This window comes from Haliaeetus albicilla, chromosome 6 (genome assembly GCF_947461875.1).
Source record: "Haliaeetus albicilla chromosome 6, bHalAlb1.1, whole genome shotgun sequence".
NCBI classification, from domain to species: Eukaryota; Metazoa; Chordata; class Aves; order Accipitriformes; family Accipitridae; genus Haliaeetus; species Haliaeetus albicilla.
Genome location: NC_091488.1, coordinates 31899528 through 31912096, shown reverse-complemented (window position 1 = coordinate 31912096; position 12569 = coordinate 31899528). Strand labels below are relative to the sequence as shown.

Sequence of the window (12569 nt, the reverse complement as noted above, 5' to 3'; positions counted from 1 at the left end):
ATTCCATATGCAAAATACATCCACTGGTACATGGGACTTCTGAAAATATTCGGAGGTCATTATTACTGGTTGCAGCTACTTCATCTAGGCCAAAACAGGCATCCTGCTGCTTCTCACTGTAGGGCTGGGCACTGGCTGGCAAGGTGCCTGCCCTGCAGCCTGTGTGAAGCCCCTTTGGCTCCTGGCTTTCCTCTCCTGGAGCAGCCTGGCTCCTGCTGCTCCCTGACAGTGAGCTCCTGAGGAGCTGGTACTCCGTGAGACAAGATGATCATGGTGATGCGCCTGCTCTGATGCTTCCAGTAGTGCTCAAACCGCTACCAGGACCTGGGGTCCTGGGTGAGAATAAGGGGTGACAGATAACGGGGTAAGGGCCCAGGAGGTGGAGGAAGGAGTGGGGGTAGAGGTCAACCAACTTCAGTTAAGAGACCTGGGCTTGCTTTTGAGATATGTGGTAGAAAAGTAAAGGAGGTGAGAGGGCATGCGTGTGCTTGGAAAGGTAAACTTGCTTATTAAAAATAATTTGGGACCTTGTGCTATACAAAACTGAGGCTGCTGTCCAGACTCTCTTTTTGTTGTTTTGGGTTGTTTTTTGTTGGCCTTTTTTTCCCTTTCATCTATCTCATTGACATAATTAACACATCCTTCACTGAAAGTTGGCATAGTGAGTCACAGTTCAGATAAGATAAAGGCTGGTAACAATCTGATCTGCATCATCTTGATTAGCAGCATGAGTTGCTTCCCCCTTTAAGCTTTCTATTGATCTCTCAAAAACCACTGGCCATAGTAAAAAAAGGAAATTAGCAGGGCAATAACCACAACGGGCTTTAAAACAAAGTTTAATCAGTTATACAACCAAGAGATTGTGAAATCTGGCTGCCTGGAACAGAGGACCCTAAGTTTGACCTGAGACAAGGTTACTGAAGGGACAATGTTGGCATAGGCCCTGATTAAATTCTGGCCAGGTTTTGCTTGTCCCAGGCATGTGATGTCTCCCATACTCCTCACTGTTCCCCTTGTCTTTTTTGAGGGATCTCCTTCAGCATGCAGTTGCAGTTCCTGCAGAACCTGTGTAGTGCAGCAGAGGAAGAGTTAGCATGCTGCTTCTCACGCAGCCATCTTCCATGGAGTTACCCAGACCATCTTGATAAAAATGAATGGTGTAGCCCTGACTTGGAAGATTCTTTCCAATCCTCTATCCCAGAGTTCTCTTGAATTTACTGTAAACCTAGGCATGAGGATAAAAAAGGTGATAAAACACCTCCATGCATTTCCAAATCACTGGAAAACTGCCTCTTCCCCTCAGTCTAGCCTCTTTTTTCACCTTCTGGTTAGGTAGTGTAAATCTGTTTAGCTCCAAAAGAGGTAGCTGATGTTAGGCATAAATCTGTGGCTTAGCTGATTATGTTTGTCACTGCTGGAAGTGCTGGCAGGTAAGGTCAGATCAGATTGCTCTTCCATCTCACTGGTGGCTGGTTCCTCTGAGGGTTAAAAAATGCTGGCGCAGTTTAGTCTTCTGGAGGCTGTTTTGTCTTGCTCAAATCCAGTGAAACAGTTTGGTTTATGTTTGTGAACCACATAATGAATTTGCTGTTAAACATGCAGGAGGGGCCAATCACATTGTTTAAAATGTATAAAATCATAATATAAACTCAATGAGAACAGGTGAGTGTTTTTAAAGTCACTTTCACTGTTGTAGAAAATCATTTATATTCCAGTCTAGTTTCTGATACTTTAATGCTAAATCTCTGAGGAGAGACTGCAAGAAATAACTTGTTTCTTGTAAATACAAACTTCTGCACAGGGTCTAGTTTTTCAGGCAGAAAGGCGAGTATTTACTGTTGTATTACTGGAAGAGTTGTTGCTAGGAGTGCATCTGTGCACATTTGTTTTACTTTCCTTCACACCATCTTCTTTTGTGCAGCTTTGGGACCCACCCTTTAGCAGCCCTTTCTTTTAAAGAAATTCAGATAATGATGCATCGACTGAAAAACACAAGGCTCCAGTAATAGCTCTCTTAGGGCTAGGGGTGTGGTTGGAAAATAAAAATCATAAGCAGTGGAGAGAGAAAGGATTTTTTTACTTGGGGTGGGGGGCAGAGAACAAACAGGGAACAGGTCATCTTCAGAGCACCATGTCAGTATTCTTCCCCAGGGCCCTGAGGAGAGCCCAGTGCCTCTGAAGGAATTCATGTTCTAACTCTTCAGTTGTCTGCTGTTTAACTTAGCTGGCAAAGGCATTCTCTGGACCATTTATACTATTTGTAAATAACTTTTGTAGCACTGGGGCCATTCCAGCAGATAAAAGCAAGTGTTGTGCCAGTATTTATATATTACTTTTTCTTTTTTAATGCACTTAATTCAATTAAATGACTTGATATGCCAACACTCAACTCCTAGGTACCTCGCCTTGGAAAACCAGCTCCAGAATTAGGGACCTGTGCTTTCCCATCAATGCATGGCGTTTGTCAGATATCTCAAAAGAGGGTCTATGTGCCCTAGTACTATGTAGAGAGAAAAAACATCTGGAACTTTTCTGCCAGTAATGTATTTTCATTCATTCAGCATTCATGGCTATAATCTTTCCAAGGTATGTCTTACGGTTGTTCATCGGAAAGAATGAACAAAGTTATTCTAAAAAACACAGCAGTGACTACATCTGCTGCTACCCACTTACCTGCTGGTCTGGGGCTGAAGCACTCTCCCACAAAGTGAAATATTTGGTGCTTATGTCAGGCCAGATCCATCAGCCCAAGAGAGGTGAGGTTGACACAGCTCCATACTCCCAGGTCCAACTGAAGCGAGGTCAAGCATGTATTCCCAGTCTAACATGCCAGCTCCTCCTGTGGTTTTGCCATTAGAGGTGCACCATCCGCACCCCACTCCCCAGCTCTCAGGGCACATCACCTTCCCACCAGCTAGTCCTGCTTGATCATAACTAACACTGACACACACACTTGCATGCTCACCCCCCCTGGCACATAAGGGCTTCTGACCCCTGGTCCACTCTGGTGGATGGCAGTTCCTGTCACTCACTCGGGTCTCTCCAGTTGCTGGCAACTAGGCACACAGTGCCTGTGGTCCCAGCCCAGCTTCTGGCACCCAGGCCCTAACTCACTCCAGCTGCTGGCCCCATGGACACATGGGGGCCCCTATGACCTGCAGTCCTATTCCAATTGCTGGCACTTAACTTGACTCACTCCTATCTCTCCAGTCACTGTCACATAGAACCATAGAATCATTTAGGTTGGAAAAGACCTTCAAGATCATTGAGTCCAACCATCAGCCATGCCCACTAAACCATGTCCTGAAGTACCCCATCTACTCGCTTTTTGAACACCTCTGGGGGTGGTGACTCAACCACTTCCCTGGGCAGCCTATTCCAATGTTTGATAAGCCTCTCAGTAAAAAAAATTTTCCTAATATCTAACCTAAATCTCCCTTGCCTCAACTTGAGGCCATTTCCTCTTGTCCTATCTCCAGCCACCTGACAGAAGAGACCAGCACCCACCTCACTACAACCCCCCTTCAGGTAGTTGTAGAGAGCGATAAGGTCTCCCCTCAGCCTCCTTTTCTCCAGACTAAACAGCCCCAGTTCCCTCAGGCGCTCCGCATAGGACTTGTGCTCCAGGCCCCTCACCAACTTGGTTGCCCTCCTCTGAACACGCTCCAGCAACTCAATGTCTTTCCTGTAGTGAGGGGTCCAAAACTGAACACAGGACTCATGGTGCGGCTTCACCAGTGCCGAGTACAGGGGAACAACCACCTCCCTGCTCCTGCTGGCCACACTATTTCTGATACAGGCCAGGATGCTGTTGGCCTTCTTGGCCACCTGGGCACACTGCTGGCTCATGTTCAGCCAGATGTCAACCAGCACCCCCAGGTCTTTCCCTGCTGGGCAGCTTTCCAGCCACTCTTCCCCAAGCCTGTAGCACTACACAGGGTTGCCGTGACCGCAGTCACCCAGGCACATGGGCTCTCCAACACATGGCTTGACTAGAGGCTGGCACTCAGACCCCCCCATATACATGCATACACTCAGAATAGAGTCCTTCACTCAGAAAAAGAGTTATAAATTAATTTAATAAGAAGATAGGAACAGGCTGTGCTAGGCAGGTGCAGGGCATGGCAGATAAGCACATCACCCAGCAAACTGTTCACACACAACTGGCCCTTTCTATCCCCTTATCCCTCTATTTGCCCAAACTTGTTCCTTCCCAAATCACATAGATTTTTTCTTTGCCTTTGATTCATCCCCTAAGCAGTCCTGTGCAATCCTGAAATGCTCTTCCCTTGCATCCCACAATGTGTCCTGTATTTGTAGGCTGCAACCCGCCTCCTTCCTAAAGTTGCTGTGGTCTTGACTCATCTTGATGGACTTCATGCCTGCACCCTGGGGCTGAGGCTTTCCTGGGACAGCCCTGGCAGGGGCCTGGACAGGTTTTCCCTTCTTCTGTGTCCTTAATTTGTGTTCCCATCTGCCATTGTGTCTCTGTGCTCATCTGGGCTTGTGGAGATGGGCCTTTGATGGGCTGATGGCTCTTGTGATGGGTGTGGGAGGAGCCAGGGCAGGGTATTATTTAGGCTACCCCCATGCCATTGTCTCTCTGCACTCCTTTGTGGGTGTGTAGACAAGCTTTTATCACATAATACCACAGCTGATGTCTTTCTCAGCCTGGTTATGGAGGTTTTAAACCTACAATTTCCCTGGAGAGTGATACAAAGTGGGAACTTTGCCTTTCCAGTCTGGTAATTATTATTGTTTCATATGTAATGCATAAACATTTCAGGGCTGAGAACCTGCAGCCTTCCCCTTCCCTAGGCAAATGATTTAACCAGTAAGCTATAGCTGTCAGCTTTCTTTTGGTCTCGCTCCTTTTGACCTAATGAATCTTGGGTTTCTTTCTGAACAGTGCCACAACTGCAAAAGAAGTGGAGGGTGCCTTTCATCTCAGCTGTGTGATTAAGGATGTAACTCTGAACACCTAGGAGTCAGGAGGCCTTTTTACAAAAGGTAAGCCATATCCCCCCCACCTTCTTCCCTTGCCTGTCTTTGCAGGGGTTTGCTGAGCGTTAGATCTATTGTGAATGTTCTGGATCTGGCCTCACAGGTGGTATCAGCATCTTTCTTCCACGTTTCTGAGGGAACTCAAGTGAAAGGTGCTATGCTTCCGTCTGCTCTTCAGAAATATTAGTGTTTGTGCTGGGAGTTGCAGGGCTGCAGGTCATGGCGTTGTGGGATGCATGGGACTTGCTGGCAAGTGCTGTAACCCTGCTGACCAGCACGTCCCAGAACCACTAAACCTGTTGCAAGGTACGTGGCAACCAGCTGCCCATGTGTGGTACAGCTGCATCCCCTCTATGCCGTAAATTTGTAAATTTCAAATATCTTTAATGCCGTGGTTCCAGTGAAACCACTACATCGTTCCACTATCCTGGACAAATACCAGGAAATCCTTAATATCTGATAAGACTAGGTTTTCATGTGGAAAACAGGCACCTGGCTGCGACAACCCAGATGTATGTAAGCCTTAGCTTGGGTGCTCGTTAGACATCTTTGTGCTCAGGACTACCTGGGCATGCAGAGAAAGAAAATTGTAAGTGTGTAGTCAACTTTGACAGTACATAAATGCTTTCAGTCTCAAGTTGCTGCTGAATGAGGGCTTTTTAGATTGCAGTTCTAAATGTTAGGTACCAAAATTTTCCAAAGCCTTGTTTTGGATCTGGCCCTAAGTAGGATGACCTGGGTAATTATAGACCTGTCAGGCTGACAGGGATCCCAGGCAAAAGAATAGAATCACTGATACAGGAGTTGCTTCAATAATGAATTAAAGAAAAGTAATGTAATTAATGCCAATCATCATGGGTTTGCAGAAAATAAATTCTGTCACATTGGTTTGTAATTGCATCAAAAAGATATTAAGTGTGGTTACTAAAGGTAATGTATTCAGACATGTGAGGCATGTGACTTGACCACACAACACCAAATTAAGGAAATGCAATGATAGAGACCATCCAGTCCCCAGTAAAAACAGCTTAGGATGTCTCAAAATGTAATTTTAAATGAAGAATTGTAATTGCATATTTTCAGTAAGATCTTTCTTAGGTCATTTCTTGGCTGCACACTACTAGATATTTGTTGGTACCTTTGAAGGAAACATACAGTCATCACAGATACTTGCAAATGATACAAAGACTGAGGGAATAGTTAATAACGTAGGTGATAGAGTGGGATATCCACCAAAGAGGAGCTCCCCATGTGATGCTATGTCAAAAGGACTAACAGTATGATCCCTGGAAGGATAAACAAAGAATTATTAAACAAGACTGATGATGCTGTAGTACTTCTGCTTTCATGCTTTTAGCAACTGTGCCTGGGATGCTCTCCAGATCTGGTGTTAGCTCAAGAATATAGCATAATAACAGTCTGTTGAACTTCCAGAGAGAATGTTAAGGGTGCTTTGATCATAGTCTGTCATTACCTCTATTCAGAAATGCCTTAAGAAGGCCCTTCCATCTAGCTTGGCAGTACTAGAAGGTGAAGTTAGATGAAATTAGGGCCAGGGTGAGGTCCCTTCCAACCCAAAATATTCTGTGATTCTTTTTGTAACAGATATGCTGTAGTTCAAACAGGATGTAGTGTGGCAAATTGATGTGGTCTGTTTTATTAAGAAAGCTGGATTAGACAATCACAAAAGTCTAATTTGTGAACTTCAGCTCCCTGAAGGTATTTGTGCTTCCCATAGTTTCTCTACAGCCAAAACCGTAGAGGGTTTAACAACCCTGTTATCTCCTTGGTTATCTGTAGATATGCAAGCAGAGTTTGTCTTACTCCTGTTCAGTATATTTTTGCATATACTGACACACAAAACATTGTGAGCTGTGATGATTCACTTATGATTGTGTACCTATATAATATCTTCTTAAAACATTACTGCTGATATGCACTTACTGTTTTACTTAAATGAAAATTTCAGATTCCCTCTGAAAGTGTAGCAAAGCTACGCTGTGATTTTTGGTGTCTAAAAAAGAATCAGGAGCAGCATGGGAAATTTATACAGAGGAGTGAATACTATAGAAAGATGCTGTTCTCTTGCGGTTTTTTTCTGATGCTGAATTTATATTACAGAACTCAAGGTTCATTGGAATGAGAAAGTCAAATTTCCCTATTAAATATTCTAAACATTTGTTGGTACAAACATCATGGTTAAGAACAAAAGCAGTTTATATATCTATATCACTCACTCCTGACATTAATGGGAAGTAAAAGCTATCAAATGTAGCCAGGCAGCTCAGAAAAAAACAACATATAAAGAGAGTGCATATATTTCATCAATGTCTTGCTGTGAAGTTATCAACAATTAATAAGAGATTCCAGTGTAACAAAGCAAACAAGGAAAAGTTTTAGTTAGTAGCTATTCTAAATGCTATGATTTGATGACGTGTCGCCTAATAGCTTCTGTAATGTGCTGGTCTCAGTACTAAATCAAGAGAGCAGTGTCTCATGGCTGAATCTAGTATGACATCCCAGGAAGCTGTTGAAATCACTGTTTCTATGGAAATTTCTACAAGGGAAATCCAGGGGGTTGAATGGATGTGCAAAAGTATGCATGAAGAGAAGTATTTTCCTGCAGCATAACAGGTTTTCAGGGATGTTGCTGAGATGGGTCATTCTGAGTGAGGTGCTGGTGTAAATCATTCCAGATGGTGGTAACTTCTGGAAGATGAAAGGAGGGAGGGAGGAGTGAAGTAGGTGGCAGGAAGAGAAAAGAGCCAGCAGCTGCTACAGGATGAGTAAACAGTGAGTTTGTTTGTTTCCCTATTGTTCAATTGAATTTGTTCATGATCCCATTGCTTAGAGGAGAACTGCTCCAGACAGAGTCACAGTTATATCAGTTATATCAAACAGTGTTGTGGTGTGGTAATCTTCCGGTTCAGTCTGGGGCTAAATTATGCAGGACAGGCATGGGGAATTTGGTCATCCGGTATCAAGGTTGTCAGGTGACTGAGGGAGATGAAGGTCGAAGTCTACCAGTATAGTATTTTTCAGGGAACAGAGAATCCCTGCTGGGCTGTGGCTTGAAGCAATCTGGCTAACTGCACAGGAATTTACCTACCCTTTGAAGATGAAATCGGGCTAACTGCAGTGGTGCAGCTTTCTGTCTCCTCTCCAGGAACCGACTAAAAGGAAAGACAACATCCCAACATTAACTATTAAGCCAGCTCAGATGTTGCAATACTCAGATCAAAGGTCTACAGAGATCTGGAACATCTATTCAGGGCTTGGGCATCCATCATACATGCACATATACAAATGACAGCTCACATTAAGTGAAAAAGAACCATACAGTGAGTTTGAGTATATAAAAATCTCAAAGCAGCTATAAATCCAACGTTACATGCAAAACAATGGTGCTTCCTTCTATTGAAAATCTTTCCTTCCTTTGTTTTGAGTCAAAAGTTTAGTAAAACTGATGTATGCCAAATTTATTTGCAAAAGCTGGAGTAGATTAAAAAAAAAGCTAGGAGTAGCTAACAATGGTGACGCATAAGGGATTGTACTGTTCCTAATGTTAAACATATGAGATAATATCAACATCAACATTGTCTCAGGAAATTCTGGATCAGACTCCTGGCCAATTAAGTTACAGAAAGGCAAAGCACCAGGATTTCGCTTGAAATTTTGAAGGTTATCAGGAATAATGGTTAAGGAAGGGAGAGAAAAAATAGCTCTGTGTTCACCTATTAGGAGTCTTAATTCAGCTCATACAAACCTTCATGGATTATATCCTATAGATACGTAACAACGGTGAGGCAGGCCCTCAGCTGATGCAAAGTATTATAGCTCCATCTGAATTTTCTCGAACTACATGTATTTCTGGAGGCTGAAGTTGTGGCCCTAATGAGAGTTTTTACTGTGCCTTCCACCAGCAAGTATGCACAAAGGCAGTGGGGTGTCAGATTGCTGTGTGCTGAAGGAGAACAGCACTATGCGCTGTTGTGTATGTTATTATTTAGCATAACAGGGTCTTGGTTCTTAATAGTGGCTTTTAGCTAGTACTGCAAAACAGTTAAATTCATCATTTATCAGGTCAGCGGAACATCAGGACACTGATTGGGGTGGGTGTGTAATTTTTTTTTTTAAAGCAATGTTGAATAAAAATAAACTTCTGCGTGAAAAGTGTTTTTAAATAACATTGAATAGCTCCAAATAAAATACTTAAAAACAGACTGGCTGCCTAGGGATTGTCTCCTTCCTTAATTCCACTTTAACTATACTAACAGAGGGACTACAACTGTTCAAAAACAACCAAAATGTTTCAACACATCTTTTAGCATAGCAAACATGCTGTTTGCCTTTTCAGTGAGAAATTATTAATCTATTTTTATTCACACTTTTGAAAAAAGCTTATCTTGCCTGTAGAGAAGTTCAGTCTGAAAGGCAAAATTATGAGGAATCTACAGGCAATTGGAAAAAACCTGCTAGAATGCAAATGGCTTGTACAGTTTTACCGCAGCATCCCTGTGCACCCTGCCTTTAGCAGCGGGACACACCTAGTGCTGCTCACTTCTGGGGCCAAACTTTGCTTTAGAAAATCAGAATCGTTTATGTTCTTTGGCAGATTGCAGATGAGAAGTTGAAGACTACTCCCATCTCTCATGTGGATCACTGACATCTGCAGAATCGCAACTGTGGTTACAAACACCAGCCAAGCCCCTGAAAGAAAAATGCCCAAAGACGAACAACACACAAAGGGAAGCTGTGCTGGATGCTGTGAATGGTGAGTGCCATGTTGGAAGGTGCTCCTCTTTGGTGCTGAGCCACCAAAGCAAGCATGCTGCTATTTAGCCAGCTGTAGGCCTATGAATAATTCCACTGACTAATTTTGCTTTCTCAGAAAGTCTAGAAGTTTTAAGTACAGTACGTATGTATACATGTGGGTCCACTGCGGCCAGGACCATATAATTTCAGAGCAACATCCATCCTTTTAAAAGTGCTCTCCTTTAGCTGTATTTCTAGTTGGCTGTCCTCTTCCTCCCCCAAAACCTCCATCCCCTTCCAGTATCACGTTGGCATGAAAACTTAACGCCCCACAACCCAGCTGTCCATCGCTACCAGCCAGAACACCTCCTCCTCATCTAAGATTACATCCCCTCTTCATCTAAAAAATTACAGTAATTAGTTGCAGTGCCCATGCTGGAAGTGGAAACCCCAGGGAAATTCAGAATTGGAACAGTCTACATTCGTTTCCCAAGCACACATTTGGTTAATTTGAGAGGGGGACAGACGATCGGAGTGGACTTTTTAAGTGCGCACTAGCGAAGTTGTAACCCGGGACGGGGCCGCTGCACGCCCCGCGGGGGAGCCGGGGCCCGCGCGTCGCTCAGGGCTCGGCGGCCGAAGCGGTGGCAGAGAAACGTGCCGGAGTGCCCGCAGGCTGAGCAGAGCTCCGGCAAGCCCCCAGCGGCACCTGCCAACCGAAACGCCCCTTCGCCGGACGGAGGGAAGCAGTTTCGGGAAGCCGCGGCCCCCCCGCCCCTCGCCGCCGTCCTCCGCTTGCCTCCCGGCGGCGGCGCCCCGCCGCCGCCGCGCTGTCCCCGCCTGCCGCCGCGCCCGGACAGCCGCGGGGGCGGCCTTGCGAAGCGGCCCCCCACCGCCGCCGCGGGAGCCGGCAGCCGGCGGCGGGGGAGGAGCGGAGCGGAGCGGAGCTACACGCCGCGGCCGCTCGCCGCCAGCCCGGCCGGCTCTGCGGGGAGGCGGCTGCCGGAGCGGGCTGCGGGCTCGCCGGGCGGGGCCGCCCCCGGGCCTCTCCCGCCGCCCCCGGGGCCTCTCCCGCCGCCCCGCGGCATGGTCGCGCCCGCCCCGCGGCGCCCCCGCCCCGCGCCCGCCCGCCCGCCCGCGCCGCCTGGGCCAGCGGGAAGATGGATGGGCACGTCCTGGGCTGGATCGTCCTGCTCTGGCTCGCAGGTAGGGCCGCGGGCTGCCGGCCGCGGGCGGGGGCAACGGGCACGGACGTCCCGGCGGCCCCGACGTGCCCGTGCCGCGCCGCGCCGTGCCGTGCCCGGCGGGCTCTACGTCTCTCTTTAGGGCGAAAACGGGAGGTTTGGGGAAATGCCCCGGCAGGCTGCGGCAGGGCAGCTGCGGAGGGAGCCAGCGTGGGGTGGGGGTCTTTTCGGGGGCGTCCCGCGGTGCAGTTTGCGGAGACTGCGCGGAGAGGGCTGGTCCCGCCGGGGAGGGGGGGAGGCAGCCAGCGTCTCCTGCTTGCGCGGGCCCGGCCGGGGGGCCGTGGGGGCAGGTCCGAGGGGCCCCCGGCGCTTCGGGATGCGGGCGGCGATTGGGCCACTGTTTACCGCGTCGCGGGGCGTGGGGGGGGAGAGGAGCGCGCTTGTGGCGGGGAAGGTGGGAGCCGGCCCGGGGAGGCAGCAGGAGCGCGGGGTTGGGGCCGGAGTGTCCTTGGCCGCGGTGCAGGGGGGATGGCGACAACCCTCGTCTCCCCCCGCCTGCCCACGCCGGGCCGGGAACAATTGCAGGAACTTCTCCTTTCGCGGTGTCCTGGCCGCACACGCCGTCTAACAGAGGTGTGAGAGGAGGGGGCTGCCCTGCCTCCGCCCCGGCTTCCAGGGGGGCAGGATCCGGCCATCCGGTGCATCCATGGTGCAGCGGTCCCCAGGCCTTTGTGAGCGCAGGACGGGACTGCCTACCCCAGCGCAGCTCGCCAACCACCTCCTGCCCGGCCGGCTCCCGAAGAGGTCGGGCAAGCCCTAAGTAAGGGGGAGGGGAGCCGGAGAGAAGAGCAGAGAGGGCTCTGCGGTGGGGAGAGGGCAGGGGGAACAAGCTGAAAAGAGGCTGGGTTTGAGAGCTGCACAGCGAGGAAAGGAGAGGGTAGGGATTACAGCGGAATGAGAGCGGCAGGGCAGCCGGGAATCGGAGAAGGAAGGAGCCCTGTCGGGTCAGCGGCGGGATCTGCCTCCTCTGAGCTGGTGCAGCAGCCAGGCACAGGCAGGAGCCAGGAGGCTTTAGGAAAAGCTGCAGCAGGCTGACTTCGCCAGGCAGGCTGGTTACAGGCTGGAAGAAGAAACAGGCACACTTGGATTAAGTGGCATATATTTCCCACCACCACCAATGTATCCCACAAAAAAGACCTCAGACTCTTCCCTCTTCCTGTTCAGATTTAGGATTCACAAGCAGTAAATTCGGCTTTTAGTCATAACACCTCTCTCCCACCACCCACCCACCCACCCCTTTCCTTGCTTTTCACTCTGAGTCATCTTCAACACCGGTGCCTGCCTACTGCTCCCTTCCAGCGTTTCACGGCCTCATCTGGGGCTTCAGCAGCTTCCAGCTCATCCTCCCTCCTTGCCTCTCTCCCTGCCTGCCTCCCTGCCATTTGGCTGCTTCTGAACGTATCCCACTTCACTGAGTTGGTCTGGAGTGCCCCAGTGCACCCACAATTACCACTCCTTTCCTACTAGCCATAGTAGTATGCTGATAAATAGTATCCAGGGACTGTTAAAGGAGTACAGGTTGTAGATAAACATGACATTACATTCCTCCCTCTTTTTAAAGAGCTT

At 48.1% G+C, this 12569-nt stretch overlaps 1 protein-coding gene across 5 annotated transcripts in view; it reads left to right on the top strand.

The window, feature by feature from the left end:
* Nucleotides 1-10369: 10369 nt before the first annotated feature.
* Nucleotides 10370-12569, top strand: part of ILDR2 (immunoglobulin like domain containing receptor 2) — a 44006-nt gene continuing 41806 nt past the window's right edge. Inside the window, exon 1 of one of the 5 annotated variants that reach the window (XM_069785445.1) lies at nt 10370-10965. In XM_069785445.1, coding sequence (XP_069641546.1) covers nt 10920-10965 — 46 coding nt within the window. In that variant the 5' untranslated portion in view covers nt 10370-10919. The remainder of the gene's footprint in view (nt 10966-12569) is intronic. The other 4 variants (XM_069785447.1, XM_069785449.1, XM_069785446.1 and 1 more) reach the window with 4 other exon arrangements.